Here is a 23,159-nt window from a genome sequence, read left to right on the forward strand (position 1 = left end):
TAGAATTCAGTGTTCCGAAGTCAACTAAAAAACACATCTACCTGTATATACTGGCATCAATACTTACCTGTTTCTGTTGTTACTGAGTGTTCCAAAGGTATCTAGAAAACATATCTGTAAACACTGGCATCACTACTTACCTGTTTCTGTTGTTACTGAGTGTTCCAAAGGTAACTAGCACACATATCTGTATACACTGACATCAATAATTACCCGTCCCCGTTGTTACAGAGTGCTCCAAGTGTATGTAGAAGACGTATCGGTGAGATCAGTATTTACCTTTCCCTTTCTTAGGGTTAGGGTTCACATACGCCAATCTCGTGGCACCTGGAGCTACCACCACCCCACCAGCAGCCATGTGAGGATTGGGATACCCTCTGTATGCAGCTACAACAGACAGATGGTGATTGGGTTATTCTTATAGGCTACAGGCATCATGTCAAATGCTATTCCCTATTTTCCTATTTAATGTGCACAGTTGACTTGCCGATGCATGTGTTTTTGACGGGAGCTACCGAGGAGGCAGGGTGCTTTCACCTTTTCGCGAACACCTGGTATCTTTACGATCTGATAGTGATTCATAAACACATGATCATTGTATGATCGGAGCTGTTGGAGGAGATTTCTTGCTAGTATCGAAATAAATTTGTTTAGTTACATGGCAGCGCCTTGTTTACCTTGCTATAATGTATAGCACATATATAGAAACCAAAAACATCAGTGCATGGACATGTCGACATTGCTTATGTAAATATCTGACATTGATAAAAACCTACATGTAACTATCTCACGGTCAATTAAACATATTCCAGTTGATCATTAGCAGAATCCCATAGACACAGTGGCATAACTCTTGCATGTATATATGTATTAAAAAACAAAACAAATTAAATCTTGAGCTGAGTATTTCATGTATACATCGTCTGAGGAGTACGTGAAGATCAGATATTTTCAGATTGATTGTGTTTGCTACTTACTTATACAACAGTGAATGATTTAAATACACCATTAATACATGTATGTATACATTAAGTAGAGAGAACAAGATCACATTGCATGGATCGATTGAAGAATACAAGCGAATGAACCGTAACCAGCTGAATGTTCGTGAACATTAATGTTCTCTGTGTGGCAAAGGATATTACCAGCACATGCACATGGCATAACCAGTGACCTGATCTTTAATGTCCATCAATCGACGGTGGTGTTTCAAATAGCCTAATTTATTACTTGCCCGTGAAGAGATCACCCGTTTAATAAACATACAGCTGTATTACACATTGTGTAATACCAAAACGCGTGCTTGTGTACTCTCGGAACACGGTTCACGAACAAATATTAAAAAGCTCTCAACATCGCTTGGCTTATTCAAAGACATTGCGTGTGGAGTTGATAGATCACTGAGAGGAGCTTATGCACACTCGATGACCCCAGCAACCTTGTTGCTAGGGTGACGTCACATGGCATTGTTTCGCAAAATTGGCAAAATTCCACAAATTACGTCATCGGGTATTGTGACGTTATTGTAAAGTTTGAGGTACAAGGCCCGTTCCACAAGGCGATCGTATTGTAGCGCAACGACAGTCGTTAGTATGTGAGTTGCGATAGTCTTAGCCCTACGATAATTTTGTGAATTCTAAAGGTGGACCGTTGTATGGTATTAAATTCATACCTTTCAACTTTTGACGTGTTTGAAGTATTATTCTGTTAAACTCAATTGGACTATGCCGTTGATTGTGTAGGTGTCAGCCTATTCATACTCAACAGTATAATTCTAAAACGTTGTAAATGGCAAGTAATAAATAAAATACTAAACTCGCTCCCGTGTAAAACCAATTTTATGAAACTCGCGAATAGTTGTGGTATCTGACGAGCGAAAGCGAGTCAGATACCAGAACTATTCACTCGTTTCATAAAATTGGTATTACACGGGAGCTCGTTTAGTATTCTATATATATGTTCACGTTAGAGTTTAGTTTACGCTATATATGATGGATTCTGACAAGGGCTACTTTCCTCCTGGTCTCACATCCTTATATGGTTAGCGTGACCTTGACCTTGACCTTGTTGGAAGTAACCCAGATACACATCGCTGGTTGACCCAATTAGATAGATCGTGCATACGAAGTGTTTCTGAAGTTTATCACAATGCCAAATTTATTTCACGAGAAGTGATCTTTTTCACGAACTCCTGCTCTCACCACTGGCCATCAGTGGTCCCTTGATATAATGTCCACAGCTGTTGATGACTGGTTTATCTCTTCCATTGGCAATTCATATTTCCACGTCAGCCAAAAGACCTTGCTCACATGGTCAAGAACATATTTATATTCAATGAAGAAAGACAAACACCGTAATGACAGCTCCAGGGTAAATTAAGAGCACTGGTGACCTGTACGTCCAAGACGCTACAATTCTATGAGTTTCGTAAATGTGCAAAACGGTTCACTCTCACAATACAACTGTTTCTGTTAATAATTATATTCATATTTTTGAGTCACAGACTGCAGTGTTTGGCTATTGTCAGGTGATGCATAACTCATGTTATCATCTGATGAATATATACACTCCGAAACGTTGTGTTCCTCATAATGAGTAAGTTGACATCCATCAATCCTTTTCCTTATGCGTATCACTTCCAAATGCCTTTCAAAGACTCGATGATGATTGTGTTAGTGATATAAGTCGTCATATCGTACATTGGTGATGAAATGCTCGGAACTAAAGATAATTAATATTTTTCTCATCATGTGATGTTTGCAGTATGTTATTTGTACTTGTGGCTTCTTACTGCAGATCATTATTTACCTTTCCGAATTTCTACAATACCTACCATTTTGTCTTTGTTCATTGCTTATTCTCTGCACCTGTAAGTATAAGAGCAAAATGACACGTTCCTGCACATTAGGGATAATGCACTTGAATATGCACGTGGAACCTAACTGCATCTTTAAAAGACTTTCAAACATTTTCAAGCATATGAAAGGTGCAGTCAAACATGTCTTACATGGATGACACAAGACAGTTGTTAGATATTCGGAGAACTGTTCGTGTTTGGAATATCCGAAGTAACAATATTTTTTCACTTATATTGTTAAGGAAATAATGTGGTTGTTCTTCAGTCATCACTCCAGCACAACCTGCTTCTCCCTGCTCGTCCGTGGTTTTACAAACCAATGATGTTTTATTACAAACACAATCGCCACACAACGCTTGCCATACCCGTTTAGTGTTAAATCTTTATCACAATCAGTATTAATATACGACTGCCATGAAGACGGCTCATCAATTCCATAGAAAACCTAACTTTACTTACCTCAGCCTGCATCTGTTCTCGTTCTCTTTGTTCCCCTGAAAAAGAAGAAGTTAAAGTTTAGAAATTGTATTTAACGTAAAATGATTGTATTTGTTATTATATAGCTCAGATATGGAACACTATCGCCATATCTGCTCAACTGAGCTTAAATTATTTCAATTTAAAATATCAAGTAAAAAGTGCTATGTAACATTAACAAACTGAAATAGAACTGTAAATGTCAAATTAAATAGTTGGGTCACGTTTGATGTCCTCATGTACTATCTACTCCACTGTTCTGCTTACTTTGCAGTTGTTCCTCCATGGCTGCCTGTCTTTCCTGCATGTGTCGTCGTGTTTCTTGTTCCTCCATGGCTGCCTGTTTTTCCTGCATGAGTCGTCGTGTTTCTTGTTCCTCAATGGCTGCCTGTTTTTCCTGCATGAGTCGTCGTGTTTCTTCCTCCCTCTCCGACTGCTCCTTCACTTCCTGTATCTGCCATGTAATGTTCTCAGTGTTAACGATGTTCTACTATGTGTTACTCTTGATTACTCCTTCACTTCCTGTATCTGCCATGTAATGTTCTCAGTGTTAACGATGTTCTACTATGTGTTACTCTTGATTACTCCTTCACTTCCTGTATCTGCCATGTAATGTTCTCAGTGTTAACGATGTTCTACTATGTGTTACTCTTGATTACTCCTTCACTTCTTGTATCTGCCATGTAATGTTCTCAGTGTTAACGATGTTCTACTATGTGTTACTCTTGATTACTCCTTCACTTCTTGTATCTGCCATGTAATGTTCTCAGTGTTAACGATGTTCTACTATGTGTTACTCTTGATTACTCCTTCACTTCCTGTATCTGCCATGTAATGTTCTCAGTGTTAACGATGTTCTACTATGTGTTACTCTTGATTACTCCTTCACTTCTTGTATCGGCCATGTAATGTTCTCAGTGTTAACGATGTTCTACTATGTGTTACTCTTGATTACTCCTTCACTTCTTGTATCTGCCATGTAATGTTCTCAGTGTTAACGATGTTCTACTATGTGTTACTCTTGATTACTCCTTCACTTCCTGTATCTGCCATGTAATGTTCTCAGTGTTAACGATGTTCTACTATGTGTTACTCTTGATTACTCCTTCACTTCTTGTATCTGCCATGTAATGTTCTCAGTGTTAACGATGTTCTACTATGTGTTACTCTTGATTACTCCTTCACTTCCTGTATCTGCCATGTAATGTTCTCAGTGTTAACGATGTTCTACTATGTGTTACTCTTGATTACTCCTTCACTTCTTGTATCTGCCATGTAATGTTCTCAGTGTTAACGATGTTCTACTATGTGTTACTCTTGATTACTCCTTCACTTCCTGTATCTGCCATGTAATGTTCTCAGTGTTAACGATGTTCTACTATGTGTTACTCTTGATTACTCCTTCACTTCCTGTATCTGCCATGTAATGTTCTCAGTGTTAACGATGTTCTACTATGTGTTACTCTTGATTACTCCTTCACTTCCTGTATCTGCCATGTAATGTTCTCAGTGTTAACGATGTTCTACTATGTGTTACTCTTGATTACTCCTTCACTTCTTGTATCTGCCATGTAATGTTCTCAGTGTTAACGATGTTCTACTATGTGTTACTCTTGATTACTCCTTCACTTCTTGTATCTGCCATGTAATGTTCTCAGTGTTAACGATGTTCTACTATGTGTTACTCTTGATTACTCCTTCACTTCCTGTATCTGCCATGTAATGTTCTCAGTGTTAACGATGTTCTACTATGTGTTACTCTTGATTACTCCTTCACTTCTTGTATCTGCCATGTAATGTTCTCAGTGTTAACGATGTTCTACTATGTGTTACTCTTGATTACTCCTTCACTTCCTGTATCTGCCATGTAATGTTCTCAGTGTTAACGATGTTCTACTATGTGTTACTCTTGATTACTCCTTCACTTCTTGTATCTGCCATGTAATGTTCTCAGTGTTAACGATGTTCTACTATGTGTTACTCTTGATTACTCCTTCACTTCCTGTATCTGCCATGTAATGTTCTCAGTGTTAACGATGTTCTACTATGTGTTACTCTTGATTACTCCTTCACTTCCTGTATCTGCCATGTAATGTTCTCAGTGTTAACGATGTTCTACTATGTGTTACTCTTGATTACTCCTTCACTTCCTGTATCTGCCATGTAATGGTTATAATGAGTTACAGGCTCTATGTGATGTTGTCATTAAGGACGATTTCAGTTTTTCTAAATTTAGATATAAGTTTTTAAAAATTAATAGGTATTGATCTAGTGCTGCAAACGTCCTAAAAAGGTTGTTTTGTACTGTGTTGCACCCTGTGCACGTCTCACTGTGTACTCCTCAGGCATACATGACAACATGGTTTTAACGAGATTTACTGACAATAGTAAACCTTTCTACCATATTTTAACCAGATATATATCAAGCCGTCATTAATAAGAACACCCTAGTATCTGTATGTTATTCATCTTCCCGAGGCAAGTGAGTTAACTGACTATAAAAGTCCAGTTTCCACCCTTGCCGAACTAGACTGGTATTATGGAGTTCTCAGTGTTAACGGTACTATAAGTCCCCATGGCCCCCAGTATGGTGGTATGCCTTCATTTGCTGACGTTCTATAGCCAGTTCTCAGTGTTAACGGTACTGTAAGTCCCCATGGTCCCCAGTATGGTGGTATGCCTTCAGTTGCTGACGTTCTATGGCCAGTTCTTAGTGTTAACGGTACTGTAAGTCCCCGTGGTCCCCAGTATGGTGGCATGCCTTCAGTTGCTGACGTTCTATGGCCAGTTCTTAGTGTTAACGGTACTGTAAGTCCCCATGGTCCCCAGTATGGTCGTATGCCTTCAGTTGCTGACGTTCTATAGCCAGTTCTTAGTGTTAACGGTACTGTAAGTCCCCGTGGTCCCCAGTATGGTGGCATGCCTTCAGTTGCTGACGTTCTATGGCCAGTTCTTAGTGTTAACGGTACTGTAAGTCCCCATGGTCCCCAGTATGGTGGCATGCCTTCAGTTGCTGACGTTCTATATCGAGTTCCCAGTATTAACAATGTTCTACTATGTTGTATTTGAAGATTGCTCTTTGCTCTACAAAAGACTGAAGGAAAAAGGGTATTTGCTGTGTTTTCTTCTTTCATATCTTTCAGATTGTTGCAGACAATGACACAAGAAGAATATAGAAACCCTAAGCTTTTAAGACAATACCTTTTTCTGCATTTCTTCTTTTTCAGTTTCTTCATCTGAAATGAAAGGAGCAATCACGAAGAAACTGTTGACGGTTGCTTTGAATTTGTTGTTGCTATGGAAATACATGGATTATCGTATACCGTGGTTTTCAAGTCGTACATATTGAAAGAGGCAGCCGGGTAACTAAGGTTGAGCGTTCGCTCGTCACGCCGGCTGCCAGGGTTCGATTCCCCGGGGGTCTTGGTTACAAAGTGTGAAGCCTATTCCGTGTGCTCCCTGACTTGGTACAGCACGGATATTGATGAAAGCGACGGAATACCTCAATCACTCACCAACATTCTGAAAATATGTTCAAATAAGTGAATGAAGTTTACGCTACAATTTGCAAATTCCACAACAGGTATGTGTTTCCCCAATGTTTTGTTTGGTTCACATTTGTGTACGATATTGTATACATATACTCCGTACCTGGCTCCTCAACAGAGTCTCCAGTTGCAGATCCTGCTTCATCCTTGTTGCAATCTGCATCATCACGCTTGACGCCTGAGGAATACATTTCATAAGAGTGAGTGAGTGAGTTTGGGTTAACGCCGCTTTTAACAGTATTACAGTTATATCACGGCGTGTCAGCTTGATGTGGGAGGAAAGTCCCAAGTGATGCAGGTTTTATACGTTTACCACTACGGTGAAACCCACGAGCACGGGTATGGTGCTGACAAACCTAGACACATAATCGGGGCGAACCGGGATTCGAACCCACAATCATAGGTTTCTGGCGTGCCCAAGGGACGCAACTCTGCACAGCGAATTGTGGCGCCCTAGACGATTGGGCCACCCGTGCCCCTACATTGCATAAGATATGACCAAATCTTTCGTGTTTATGTAGGTAAACCTAATGTGATTACTTTGCTTAGATCCGTTCCATAAAGGCAAAACATATATTGCAGTCAGTTCTTTAACTTGATAAGCAAACAATACTATTTCTGTTATCAGGCAGATTCCGGCTTAGAATTGGTTTTCAGCAACCCATATTTGAGATTCCAACTAACAGGATTGGGTGGGCAGGCTCCCTAGGTTGATGCGCGTCATCGATCCCAATTGCGTAGATCGATGTGTATGATGTCAATCACTGGATCGTCTGGTCGATTATTGAGAGACCGCCGCCATATAGACGGAATATTGCTGAGTCGGGCGTATAACAACAAACAAACCAAACCAACTGATGAGACAATCAGCGAACTGTAGTCCTAGTCTTGTTTGGTTTGTGGAAGGTTAGTCAATCAGGGAACTGTAGTCCTAGTCTTGTTTGGTTTATGGAAGGTTAGTCAATCAGGGAACTGTACATAGTCCTAGTCTTGTTTGGTTTATGGAAGGTTAGACAATCTGGGAACTGTAGTCCTAGTCTTGTTTGGTTTATGGAAGGTTAGTCAATCAGGGAACTGTAGTCCTAGTCTTGTTTGGTTTATGGAAGGTTAGTCAATAAGGGAACTGTAGTCCTAGTCTTGTTTAGTTTGTGGAAGGTTAGTCAATCACAGGACTGTAGTCCCAAGCTTGTTTGGTTGATGGAAGGTTAGTCAATCAGGGAACTGTAGTCCTAGTCTTGTTTGGTTTATGGAAGGTTAGTCAATCAGGGAACTGTAGTCCTAGTCTTGTTTGGTTTATGGAAGGTTAGTCAATCAGGGAACTGTAGTCCTAGTCTTGTTTGGTTTGTGGAAGGTTAGTCAATCAGGGAACTGTTGTCCTAGTCTTGTTTGGTTTATGGAAGGTTAGTCAATCAGGGAACTGTAGTCCTAGTCTTGTTTAGTTTGTGGAAGGTTAGTCAATCAGGGAACTGTAGTCCTAGTCTTGTTTGGTTTATGGAAGGTTAGTCAATCACGGGACTGTAGTCCTAGTCTTGTTTGGTTTGTGGAAGGTAAGTCAATCAGGGAACCGTAGTCCTAGTCTTGTTTAGTTTGTGGAAGGTTAGTCAATCAGGGAACTGTAGTCCTAGTCTTGTTTGGTTGATGGAAGGTTAGTCAATCAGGGAACTGTAGTCCTAGTCTTGTTTAGTTTGTGGAAGGTTAGTCAATCACAGGACTGTAGTCCCAAGCTTGTTTGGTTTGTGGAAGGTTAGTCAATCAGGGAACTGTACATAGTCCTAGTCTTGTTTGGTTTATGGAAGGTTAGTCAATAAGGGAACTGTAGTCCTAGTCTTGTTTAGTTTGTGGAAGGTTAGTCAATCACAGGACTGTAGTCCCAAGCTTGTTTGGTTTGTGGAAGGTTAGTCAATCAGGGAACTGTAGTCCTAGTCTTGCTTGGTTTGTTGAAGGTCAGTCAATCAGGGAACTGTAGTCCTAGTCTTGTTTAGTTTGTGGAAGGTTAGTCAATCACAGGACTGTAGTCCCAAGCTTGTTTGGTTTGTGGAAGGTTAGTCAATCAGGGAACTGTAGTCCTAGTCTTGTTTGGTTTATGGAAGGTTAGTCAATAAGGGAACTGTAGTCCTAGTCTTGTTTAGTTTGTGGAAGGTTAGTCAATCACAGGACTGTAGTCCCAAGCTTGTTTGGTTTGTGGAAGGTTAGTCAATCAGGGAACTGTAGTCCTAGTCTTGTTGGTTTGTTGAAGGTTAGTCAATAAGGGACCTGTAGTCCTAGTCTTGTTTGGTTTGTTGAAGGTTAGTCAATCAGGGAACTGTAGTCCTAGTCTTGTTTGGTTCATGGAAGGTCAGTCAATCAGGGAACTGTAGTCCTAGTCTTGTTTGGTTTGTTGAAGGTTAGTCAATAAGGGAACTGTAGTCCTAGTCTTGTTTGGTTTGTTGAAGGTTAGTCAATCAGGGAACTGTAGTCCTAGTCTTGTTTGGTTTATGGAAGGTTAGTCAATCAGGGAACTGTAGTCCTGGTCTTGTTTGGTTTATGGAAGGTTAGTCAATCAGGGAACTGTAGTCCTAGTCTTGTTTAGTTTGCGGAAGGTTAGTCAATCACAGGACTGTAGTCCTAGTCTTGTTTGGTTTATGGAAGGTCAGTCAATCAGGGAACTGTAGTCCTAGTCTTGTTTGGTTGATGGAAGGTTAGTCAACCAGGGAACTGTAGTCCTAGTCTTGTTTGGTTTGTGGAAGGTTAGTCAATCAGGGAACTGTAGTCCTAGTCTTGTTTGGTTTATGGAAGGTTAGTCAATCAGGGAACATTTGCCCTAGTCTTGTTTGGTTTGTGGAAGGTTAGTCAATCAGGGAACTGTAGTCCTGGTCTTGTTTGGTTTATGGAAGGTTAGTCAATCAGGGAACTGTAGTCCTGGTCTTGTTTGGTTTATGGAAGGTTAGTCAATCAGGGAACTGTAGTCCTAGTCTTGTTTAGTTTGTGGAAGGTTAGTCAATCACAGGACTGTAGTCCCAAGCTTGTTTGGTTTATGGAAGGTTAGTCAATCAGGGAACTGTAGTCCTAGTCTTGTTTGGTTTGTGGAAGGTTAGTCAATCAGGGAACTGTAGTCCTAGTCTTGTTTGGTTTGTGGAAGGTTAGTCAATCAGGGGACTGTAGTCCCAAGCTTGTTTGGTTTGTGGAAGGTTAGTCAATCCAATGCCATTTAATCATCTGCAATTAGTTGATAATACCATACATACAATATTTATACATTTACAATAAATATCAACATACGCCAGCCATATTGGTATATTTAATAGATTATATGTGGATTGTTTCAGTTACGTATGCCTCTCAGTGTCAAGCACACTATTCATGATGCAAGCAAATCATATGTTTACAGATGTATGTATATATAACCCTAAAACGTCTTCATAGATTCAGTATGCATGTTTACCTTTGTCTGTGGGGTCATCAGGTTTTCGGAGATCAATGATGCAGTCTTTGATGATCTGCACAGCGCCATCTTGCTGTTCGCCAGAATCGTCTCTCTGTCGGATGTTCAGGTCAAGGAACTGAAGGTTTCCGCCGAAGCCACCATCAGAGTAGATTTTAGAATTTTCGATGGTCTGTTCATTTTCCATGCCTCCGTGTACTTCCCCAACAACAGTAGCGTCCTTGACAACACCACCTGCAACTCCAGTGACTTCCTTCGTTTTGTCATCTGCATCGGTGAGATCTCCGTCAGGCAGGCCTCTGCCGCCTGTGATACAGATATCGCTGTCAATCACGGTCTGTTTATTGCGCATTCCGCCTTTTACCACGCCAACTACAGTCGAGTTGTCAACATCTCCCCCAGTGACGCCTGAAATGTGCTCCACTCCAACATCAGAGGAAGCAACATCTTCATCGAATGAAATAACCGTAACCTGCTTCATGTTGTCCTCTTCATCAACGCTGTCATCTCCGCCTGTGGCGCCTGTGATGTGAACATCATTGACAACGTTTGTCACGTGTTGCATGTTGTCCTCTTCATCATCTCCCGCAGTGACGCCTGAAACGTGCTCCACTCCAACATCAGAGGAAGCAACATCTTCATCAGATGAAATCCCCTTGACCTGCTTCTTGATGACCTCGCCTGTGGCGACTTTGATAAGTGTCACGTGTTGCATTGAAACTGTCCCCACTGTTTGCAAAAAGAACATATTTATTAATCGCCCACGCATGGCAGGAGTACTGAGGTAAGTAGCGTGTCCGTTGGACAGAGACAACAGTCAATATCGTTCCATGTCAAACCCGTGTCTTATTCAGTAGCGTAAATACATGTATTCAAATAACAGTTACTTTACAAATTGTTTCTACGTCCAACTCGCGGCAATCCATCAGCCTGTACACTAGAGTAACTGCACTTTCTAACCACAGCATATACGACGTCACGTTTGTGTAGAGTGTGCCTGTCCTGTCATAATGTTACGAAGTGCAGTCAGATGTACAAACAACGACAAAATGAAACGAGGTAACTATTCGAACATATTTCCGCCAAATCAAACTGTTTTAATTTGGGGTAAAAGGTTCCAAGCCGCAGAAGTCTACAAGCAAAGATATTGAAACGGTCCCTCCCTCTGACACTGCTTGGAGAGCTAAATACAAAGTGTTTATTCCTAATAAAGGATATTTACCATCCCCAAACACACAAGCGTGATAACCTCTTTATCATATAATGTCATTCTTTAATTCTGTGCTTCAAAATTGCTTTCCCTCTCACACAAACATTACCGAAACCGAATTTCCTGGAATGCGCGCATTAATATATAATACGTCATAGGGTAAGTGATGGGTCAGTCGGACAGTGACAGTAGCCAATATAGTTCCAACTGAAATCTGTTTCTTATACAGTTGCGAAGGAACATATAAGCAAAACAACTATTGTTTTTATTTGCCTTTCGCGGCAAACCATCGGTCTGTCCGCTAGAGTAACTGCCCTTTGTCAAAGGGAAGCTACTCTAATCCTAGTCTATGAGACGTCACGGCCACGGTCAGACGTTGTTGACAGTCGGTCTGTCCTGTCATAACGTTAAGAAGTGTAGTCAGATGTACACACAGCGACAAAACGAAACAAGGTAACAATTCAAACATATTTTGGTTCCAAATCCAACTATTTTAATTTGTGGAGAGGGTTTCAAGCCGCAGAGGTCTACAAGCACAGATATGGCTACTGATCCCGCTTGGCTAGGCCTCGTGCCCTCGCAAAATTGATTCGAAATTTATATCTCCAAAGTTGCCAAAACTTATAAAATGCCTTAGCTACGTCACAGTTAGACACTGATTTTCAGTATATTAGACTGATCTTTTGATAATGACAGCAATCATCCCTGTAGTTTATCAAGATTCCCAATGGTTAATCCTGACTCGATTGCCGAACGACAAGGGTGACACCATGTTTGTTTGTAAACAGTGAAAGTAGTCCCTACTTGACCTTTGATATTTGCATCTCTATCAGCATATATCCCCAATAGATCAATTTTATCCATTGGCTTTATCCTGCCGAGAAACCTACCCTTTGTATGAGAACTGTTGTCATTTGCTAACATGCGCTATCTCATTAACTTTACTGTTAGTTCAACTGAACACGACTTATTCGCTAAGCTTATCCAATACATCTGAACGGCAAATGTCTGCAATGTCCCTGAAGGCGTCTCACCCTCAAAGGCCACTCATAGCATGTGGTGATTCTCACAAGTTGGCAATGCTAATACAGTGCGGTAGAGAGTGTTTGCCATGCTGAAAACCCGGATTCGATTCCCTACATTCGTACAACGTGTGAAGCCCATTTTCCGGTGTCCCCTGTCGTAATATTGCTGGAATATTGCTCAAAGCGGCGTAAACCCATACTCACACATTCACCAACGAACGAACGTTTAGCGATAAACTGATTTTCTATATTGTTAAATTATGCCATCAATCTATAGTCGAATGAGTGCCATGTTAATTCCTATGAGAATGTTCCTCACATACAGATCGTACAGCAATGTTCATGTCTTTTGGTTTGTTTAAAAAAAAATGCATTTAGAAACATGTGGTTCGTTGTATGCAAGGACGTGGAAGTGAAGATTAATATGCGTAGTCTTTCACTGGTATTCGGTGGTCGTGGCTCTGAGTGATAAGCCGCATGTAGTGGGACCTTTACATTGAAATAAACCTCATGAAACGATGTTTGTGGAAACTAAGAAAGTAGTGCAAACGCACATCAATTTCTAATGTGAAGTGTAAACGATATACAGCCATTTTCAACCCTAACCCTAACCCTAACCCTAACCCTTTAATGTGAAGTGTAGACGATATACAGCCATATTCAACCCTAACCCTAACCCTAACCCTAACCCTAACCCTTTAATGTGAAGTGTAGACGATACACAGCCATATTCAACCCTAACCTTAACCCTAACCCTTCAATGTGAAGTGTAGACGATGTACAGCCATATTCAACCCTAACCCTAACCCTAACCCTTTAATGTGAAGTGTAGACGATATACAACCATATTCAACCCTAACCCTAACCCTAACCCTTTAATGTGAAGTGTAGACGATATACAGTCATATTCAACCCTAACCCTAACCCTAACCCTTTAATGTGAAGTGTAGACGATATACAGCCATATTCAACCCTAACACTAACCCTAACCCTTTAATGTGAGGTGTAGACGATATACAGTCATATTCAACCCTAACACTAACCCTTTAATGTGAAGTGTAGACGATATACAGACATATTCAACCCTGACCCTAACCCTAACCCTTTAATGTGAAGTGTAGACGATATACAGCCATATTCAACCCTAACACTAACCCTAACCCTTTAATGTGAGGTGTAGACGATATACAGTCATATTCAACCCTAACACTAACCCTTTAATGTGAAGTGTAGACGATATACAGACATATTCAACCCTGACCCTAACCCTAACCCTTTAATGTGAAGTGTAGACGATATACAGCCATATTCAACCCTAACCCTAACCCTAACCCTAACCCTCACCCTAAATCTTAGCCTTAGCTTAAACCTAAACCTAACCCTAATATACAGCCTTTCCAATGGGACGAGAGGCAAGTTACATGTCGAAAACCAACGTTCATAAGCGTTTGAATAACTTATTTATATACGTTTTGCACAAGCCTGTATTGTTTAAATGACGGAAACCGACTGCTTCCATATCTCTATGGAAACTCCTCGGAATCACCAAGTATGTAGAAATACAGACACATTGTTTAATCAGTAAAATAGTGTTTTGGTATACATTGGGAAACCTACCCTTGTGACGAAAACGAAGAAATGCAAACTGTAAACTCGATCCGTGTCCAGACAGTCCACAGCAATCAAAGCATTTACATGAATATTTACTTGACACATCTTTACTCACTCTTCACTGATCGGACAATTGTGCTATGATCTATTTCACTGCATGTCATGTTGTATATATTGACAACATGCCCCCTTACCCTGAATGTTAAGTCCCTAGTGCTGTGATCTATTTCACTGCATGTCATGTTGTATCTATTGACAACATGCCCCCTTACCCTGAATGTTAAGTCCCTAGTCCAGTGATCTATTTCACAGCATGTCATGTTGTATCTATTGATAACTTGCCCCCTTACCCTGAGTGTTAAGTCCCTAGTGCTGTGATCTATTTCACTGCATGTCATGTTGTATCTATTGACATCGTACTAATGACTAGTAAAGCAGAACGATGGAGGCGTTAATACAAGTACACTTCTGTGTTTATTCCTATGGACATTTATGCATAACAATTTTAATAGTCAAACACAGTGGGAACTCTCCGTGTGTACACACAGATGTGTAGTAAATGCGCCTGAGTAACTAGTCATGCATGTCAGAGGGATTCCGTCTGCCACACCTTCCAAAAGCCTGTTGCACAGACTTGATTGAGAGTGGTTCACACGGTCTACGTAAACCCCCCCCCCCCCCCCCCCCCCCCCCCTGTTGCACAGACTTGATTGAGAGTGGTTCACACGGTCTACGTAAACCCCCCCCCCCCCCCCCCCCCCCCCCCCCCCCTCCTTTCAACGTGGGTAACTAAGACTGACAAGTTACAGCTCACTGCACTTTACCCTTGCAACTGCACCCTTTGTGTACCACAGACTGGCGTCAGTGTGACCCAGCGGGGTATCCTGAATATAATATGCACCCAGTGGCGACAACATGTTTTGTTTGTTTGTTGTTTAACGCCGCACACAGCATTAGTCCAGCTATGTGACTGCGGTCTCTCAATAATCGAATTTGGTCCAGAGAGTCATGTGATTGAAATCATGAACATCGATCCACGCAATTGGGATCGATGGCATGTATCCACCAAATCAGCGATCCTGACCACCCGATCTACACCACGGGATTGAACCATGGACTTTGTAGCAGACGTTCTATCCACTTCACCACGGGATTGAACCTTGGACTTTGTAGCAGACGTTCTATCCACTACACCACGGGATTGAACCATGGACTTTGTAGCAGACGTTCTATTCACTTCACCACGGGATTGAACCATGGACTTTGTAGCAGACGTTCTATCCACTACACCGCGGGATTGAACCATGGACTTTGTAGCAGACGTTCTATCCACTACACCGCGGGACTGAACCATGGACTTTGTAGCAGACGTTCTATCCACTTCACCACGGGATTGAACCTTGGACTTTGCAGCAGACGTTCTATCGACTACACCGCGGGATTGAACCATGGACTTTGTAGCAGACGTTCTATCCACTACACCACGGGATTGAACCATGGACTTTGTAGCAGACGTTCTATCCACTTCACCACGGGATTGAACCTTGGACTTTGTAGCAGACGTTCTATCCACTACACCGCGGGATTGAACCATGGACTTTGTAGCAGACGTTCTATCGACTACACCGCGGGATTGAACCATGGACTTTGTAGCAGACGTTCTATCGACTACACCGCGGGATTGAACCATGGACTTTGTAGCAGACGTTCTATCGACTACACCACGGGATTGAACCATGGACTTTGTAGCAGACGTTCTATCCACTACACCACGGGATTGAACGCTGGACTTTGTAGCAGACGTTCTATCCACTACACCGTGGGATTGAAGCATGGACTTTGTAGCAGACGTTCTATCCACTACACCACTGGATTGAACCATGGACTTTGTAGCAGACGGTATATACACTACACCACGGGATTGAACCATGGACTTTGTAGCAGACGTTCTATCCACTACACCGTGGGATTGAACCATGGACTTTGTAGCAGACGTTCTATCCACTACACCACGGGATTGAACCATGGACTTTGTAGCAGACGTTCAATCCACTACACAAAGGGATTGAACCATGGACTTTGTAGCAGACGTTCAATCCACTACACCACGGGATTGAACCATGGACTTTGTAGCAGACGGTATATACACTACACCAAGGGATTGAACCATGGACTTTGTAGCAGACGTTCAATCCACTACACCACGGGATTGAACCACGGACTTTGTAGCAGACGGTATATAGACTACAGCAAGGGATTGAACCATGGACTTTGTAGCAGACGTTTTATCCACTCCGCCACGGGATTGAACCTTGGACTTTGTAGCAGACGTCATATCCACTACACCACGGGATTGAACCACGGACTTTGTAGCAGACGTCATATCCACTACACCGCGGGATTGAACCACGGACTTTGTAGCAGACGTCATATCCACTACACCGCGGGATTGAACCTTGGACTTTGTAGCAGACGTTCTATCCACTACACTGCGGGATTGAACGCTGGACTTTGTAGCAGACGTTCTATCCACTACATCAAGGCATTGAACCATGGACTTTGTAGCAGACGGTATATACACTACACTGCGGGATTGAACGCTGGACTTTGTAGCAGTCGTTCAATCCACTACACCACGGGATTGAACCATGGACTTTGTAGCAGACGGTATATACACTACACCAAGGGATTGAACCATGGACTTTGTAGCAGACGTTCTATCCACTACACCACGGGATTGAACCACGGACTTTGTAGCAGACGTTTTATCCACTCCGCCACGGGATTGAACCTTGGACTTTGTAGCAGACGTTCTATCAACTACACCACGGGACTGAACCATGGACTTTGTAGCAGACGTTCTATCCACTACACTGCGGGATTGAACGCTGGACTTTGTAGCAGACGTTCTATCCACTACACCAAGGGATTGAACCATGGACTTTGTAGCAGACGTTCTATCCACTACACCAAGGGATTGAACCACGGACTTTGTAGCAGACGTTTTATCCACTCCGCCACGGGATTGAACCTTGGACTTTGTAGCAGACGTTCTATCCATTACACCACGGGACTGAACCATGGACTTTGTAGCAGACGTTCTATCCACTACACCGCGGGATTGAACCATGGACTTTGTAGCAGACGTTCTATCCACTACACCACGGGATTGAACCATGGACTTTGCAGCAGACGTTCTATCCACTACACCACGGGATTGAACCATGGACTTTGTAGAAGACGTTCTATCGACTACACCACGGGATTGAACCATGGACTTTGTAGCAGACGTTCTATCCACTACACCACGGGATCGAACCATGGACTTTGTAGCAGACGTTCTATCGACTACACCACGGGATTGAACCTTGGACTTTGTAGTAGACGTTCAATCTACTACACCAAGGGATTGAACCATGGACTTTGTAGCAGACGGTATATACACTACACCAAGGGAGTGAACTATGGACTTTGTAGCAGACGTTCTATCCACTACACAAAGGGATTGAACCATGGACTTTGTAGCAGACGGTATATACACTACACCAAGGGATTGAACCATGGACTTTGTAGCAGACGTTCTATCCACTACACCGTGGGATTGAACCATGGACTTTGTAGCAGACGTTCTATCAACTACACCACGGGATTGAACCATGGACTTTGTAGCAGACGTTCAATCCACTACACAAAGGGATTGAACCATGGACTTTGTAGCAGACGTTCAATCCACTACACCACGGGATTGAACAATGGACTTTGTAGCAGACGGTATATACACTACACCAAGGGATTGAAAAATGGACTTTGTAGCAGACGTTCAATCCACTACAGCACGGGATTGAACCACGGACTTTGTAGCAGACGGTATATACACTACAGCAAGGGATTGAACCATTGACTTTGTAGCAGACGTTTTATCCACTCCGCCACGGGATTGAACTTTGGACTTTGTAGCAGACGTCATATCCACTACACCACGGGATTGAACCACGGACTTTGTAGCAGACGTCATATCCACTACACCGCGGGATTGAACCATGGACTTTGTAGCAGACGTCATATCCACTACACCGCGGGATTGAACCTCGGACTTTTGTAGCAGACGTTCTATCCACTACACTGCGGGATTGAACGCTGGACTTTGTAGCAGACGTTCTATCCACTACACCAAGGCATTGAACCATGGACTTTGTAGCAGACGTTCTATCAACTACACAAAGGGATTGAACCATGGACTTTGTAGCAGACGTTCAATCCACTACACCACAGGATTGAACCATGGACTTTGTAGCAGACGGTATATACACTACACCACAGGATTGAACCATGGACTTTGTAGCAGACGTTCTATCCACTACACCACGGGATTGAACCATGGACTTTGTAGCAGACGTTTTATCCACTCCGCCACGGGATTGAACCTTGGACTTTGTAGCAGACGTTCTATCAACTACACCAAGGGACTGAACCATGGACTTTGTAGCAGACGGTATATACACTACACTGCGGGATTGAACGCTGGACTTTGTAGCAGACGTTCAATCCACTACACCACGGGATTGAACCATGGACTTTGTAGCAGACGGTATATACACTACACCAAGGGATTGAACCATGGACTTTGTAGCAGACGTTCTATCCACTACACCACGGGATTGAACGCCGGACTTTGTAGCAGACGTTTTATCCACTCCGCCACGGGATGTAGCAGACTTTGTAGCAGACGGTATATACACTACACCAAGGGATTGAACCATGGACTTTGTAGCAGACGTTCTATCCACTACACCGTGGGATTGAACCATGGACTTTGTAGCAGACGTTCTATCAACTACACCACGGGACTGAACCATGGACTTTGTAGCAGACGTTCTATCCACTACACTGCGGGATTGAACGCTGGACTTTGTAGCAGACGTTCTATCCACTACACCAAGGGATTGAACCATGGACTTTGTAGCAGACGTTCTATCCACTACACAAAGGGATTGAACCATGGACTTTGTAGCAGACGTTCAATCCACTACACCACAGGATTGAACCATGGACTTTGTAGCAGACGGTATATACACTACACCACAGGATTGAACCATGGACTTTGTAGCAGACGTTCTATCCACTACACCACGGGATTGAACCATGGACTTTGTAGCAGACGTTTTATCCACTCCGCCACGGGATTGAACCTTGGACTTTGTAGCAGACGTTCTATCAACTACACCAAGGGACTGAACCATGGACTTTGTAGCAGACGGTATATACACTACACTGCGGGATTGAACGCTGGACTTTGTAGCAGACGTTCAATCCACTACACCACGGGATTGAACCATGGACTTTGTAGCAGACGGTATATACACTACACCAAGGGATTGAACCATGGACTTTGTAGCAGACGTTCTATCCACTACACCACGGGATTGAACCTTGGACTTTGTAGCAGACGTTCTATCAACTACACCACGGGACTGAACCATGGACTTTGTAGCAGACGTTCTATCCACTACACTGCGGGATTGAACGCTGGACTTTGTAGCAGACGTTCTATCCACTACACCAAGGGATTGAACCATGGACTTTGTAGCAGACGTTCTATCCACTACACAAAGGGATTGAACCATGGACTTTGTAGCAGACGTTCAATCCACTACACCACGGGATTGAACCATGGACTTTGTAGCAGACGGTATATACACTACACCAAGGGATTGAACCATGGACTTTGTAGCAGACGTTCTATCCACTACACCAAGGGATTGAACCACGGACTTTGTAGCAGACGTTTTATCCACTCCGCCACGGGATTGAACCTTGGACTTTGTAGCAGACGTTCTATCCATTACACCACGGGACTGAACCATGGACTTTGTAGCAGACGTTCTATCCACTACACCGCGGGATTGAACCACGGACTTTGTAGCAGACGTTCTATCCACGACACCACGGGATTGAACCATGGACTTTGCAGCAGACGTTCTATCCACTCCGTCACGGGACTGAACCATGGACTTTGTAGCAGACGTTCTATCCACTACACCACTGGATTGAACCATGGACTTTGTAGCAGACGTTCTATCGACTACACCACGGGATTGAACCATGGACTTTGTAGCAGACGTTCTATCCACTACACAAAGGGATTGAACCATGGACTTTGTAGCAGACGGTATATACACTACACCAAGGGATTGAACCATGGACTTTGTAGCAGACGTTCTATCCACTACACCGTGGGATTGAACCATGGACTTTGTAGCAGACGTTCTATCAACTACACCACGGGATTGAACCATGGACTTTGTAGCAGACGGTATATACACTACACCAAGGGAGTGAACTATGGACTTTGTAGCAGACGTTCTATCCACTACACCGTGGGATTGAACCATGAATTTGTAGCAGACGTTCTATCCACTACACCGCGGGATTGAACCATGGACTTTGTAGCAGACGTTCTATCCACTACACCACGGGATTGAACCATGGACGTTGTAGCAGACGTTCTATCGACTACACCACGGGATTGAACCTTGGACTTTGTAGTAGACGTTCAATCTACTACACCAAGGGATTGAACCATGGACTTTGTAGCAGACGGTATATACACTACACCAAGGGAGTGAACTATGGACTTTGTAGCAGACGTTCTATCCACTACACCGTGGGATTGAACCATGAATTTGTAGCAGACGTTCTATCCACTACACCGCGGGATTGAACCATGGACTTTGTAGCAGACGTTCTATCCACTACACCACGGGATTGAACCATGGACGTTGTAGCAGACGTTCTATCGACTACACCACGGGATTGAACCTTGGACTTTGTAGTAGACGTTCAATCTACTACACCAAGGGATTGAACCATGGACTTTGTAGCAGACGGTATATACACTACACCAAGGGAGTGAACTATGGACTTTGTAGCAGACGTTCTATCCACTACACCGTGGGATTGAACCATGAATTTGTAGCAGACGTTCTATCCACTACACAAAGGGATTGAACCATGGACTTTGTAGCAGACGTTCTATCCACTACACCACGGGATTGAACCATGGACGTTGTAGCAGACGTTCTATCGACTACACCGCGGGATTGAACCATGGAGTTTGTAGCAGACGTTCTATCGACTACACCACGGGACTGAACGCTGGACTTTGTAGCAGACGTTCTATCCACTACACCAAGGGATTGAACCATGGACTTTGTAGCAGACGTTCTATCGACTACTCCAAGGGATTGAACCATGGACTTTGTAGCAGACGTTCTATCCACTACACCGCGGGATTGAACCATGGAGTTTGTAGCAGACGTTCTATCCACTACACCACGGGATTGAACCATGGACTTTGTAGGAGACGTTCTATCCACTACACCAAGGGATTGAACCATGGACTTTGTAGCAGACGTTCTATCCACTACACCACGGGATTGAACCATGGACTTTGTAGGAGACGTTCTATCGACTACACCGCGGGATTGAACCATGGAGTTTGTAGCAGACGTTCTATCCACTACACCACGAGATTGAACCATGGAGTTTGTAGCAGACGTTCTATCCACTACACCACGGGATTGAACCATGGACTTTGTAGCAGACGTTCTATCGACTACACCGCGGGATTGAACCATGGAGTTTGTAGCAGACGTTCTATCCACTACACCACGAGATTGAACCATGGACTTTGTAGCAGACGTTCTATCAACTACACCACGGGATTGAACCATGGACTTTGTAGGAGACGTTCTATCCACTACACCAAGGGATTGAACCATGGAGTTTGTAGCAGACGTTCTATCCACTACACCACGGGATTGAACCATGGAGTTTGTAGCAGACGTTCTATCGACTACACCACGGGATTGAACCATGGACTTTGTAGCAGACGTTCTATCCACTACACCGTGGGATTGAACCATGGACTTTGTAGCAGATGTTCTATCCACTACACCACGGGATTGAACCATGGACTTTGTAGCAGACGTTCTATCGACTACACCACGGGATTGAACCATGGACTTTGTAGCAGACGTTCTATCCACTACACAAAGGGATTGAACCATGGACTTTGTAGCAGACGGTATATACACTACACCAAGGGATTGAACCATGGACTTTGTAGCAGACGTTCTATCCACTACACCGTGGGATTGAACCATGGACTTTGTAGCAGACGTTCTATCAACTACACCACGGGATTGAACCATGGACTTTGTAGCAGACGGTATATACACTACACCAAGGGAGTGAACTATGGACTTTGTAGCAGACGTTCTATCCACTACACCGTGGGATTGAACCATGAATTTGTAGCAGACGTTCTATCCACTACACCGCGGGATTGAACCATGGACTTTGTAGCAGACGTTCTATCCACTACACCACGGGATTGAACCATGGACGTTGTAGCAGACGTTCTATCGACTACACCACGGGATTGAACCTTGGACTTTGTAGTAGACGTTCAATCTACTACACCAAGGGATTGAACCATGGACTTTGTAGCAGACGGTATATACACTACACCAAGGGAGTGAACTATGGACTTTGTAGCAGACGTTCTATCCACTACACCGTGGGATTGAACCATGAATTTGTAGCAGACGTTCTATCCACTACACCGCGGGATTGAACCATGGACTTTGTAGCAGACGTTCTATCCACTACACCACGGGATTGAACCATGGACGTTGTAGCAGACGTTCTATCGACTACACCACGGGATTGAACCTTGGACTTTGTAGTAGACGTTCAATCTACTACACCAAGGGATTGAACCATGGACTTTGTAGCAGACGGTATATACACTACACCAAGGGAGTGAACTATGGACTTTGTAGCAGACGTTCTATCCACTACACCGTGGGATTGAACCATGAATTTGTAGCAGACGTTCTATCCACTACACAAAGGGATTGAACCATGGACTTTGTAGCAGACGTTCTATCCACTACACCACGGGATTGAACCATGGACGTTGTAGCAGACGTTCTATCGACTACAC

The 23,159-nt window shown here is 43.1% G+C and overlaps 1 protein-coding gene across 1 annotated transcript in view; it reads right to left on the minus strand.

Moving 5' to 3' along the window:
- The window catches only part of LOC125379322 (non-muscle caldesmon-like), a 32,000-nt gene that overhangs the window by 3,742 nt on the left and 5,099 nt on the right, over positions 1–23,159 (minus strand). The window contains exons 2-8 of the mRNA XM_048395626.1: positions 10,304–11,032; positions 6,986–7,060; positions 6,536–6,570; positions 3,602–3,788; positions 3,317–3,351; positions 2,834–2,867; positions 280–387 (exon numbers count right to left, since the gene is read on the minus strand). Of these exons, the coding sequence (XP_048251583.1) occupies positions 280–387; positions 2,834–2,867; positions 3,317–3,351; positions 3,602–3,788; positions 6,536–6,570; positions 6,986–7,060; positions 10,304–11,018 (1,189 nt within the window). The 5' untranslated portion in view covers positions 11,019–11,032. The remainder of the gene's footprint in view (positions 1–279; positions 388–2,833; positions 2,868–3,316; positions 3,352–3,601; positions 3,789–6,535; positions 6,571–6,985; positions 7,061–10,303; positions 11,033–23,159) is intronic.

This window comes from Haliotis rufescens, unplaced genomic scaffold, assembly GCF_023055435.1.
Source record: "Haliotis rufescens isolate VD_foot unplaced genomic scaffold, xgHalRufe1.0.p SCAF_14, whole genome shotgun sequence".
NCBI lineage: Eukaryota > Metazoa > Mollusca > Gastropoda > Lepetellida > Haliotidae > Haliotis > Haliotis rufescens.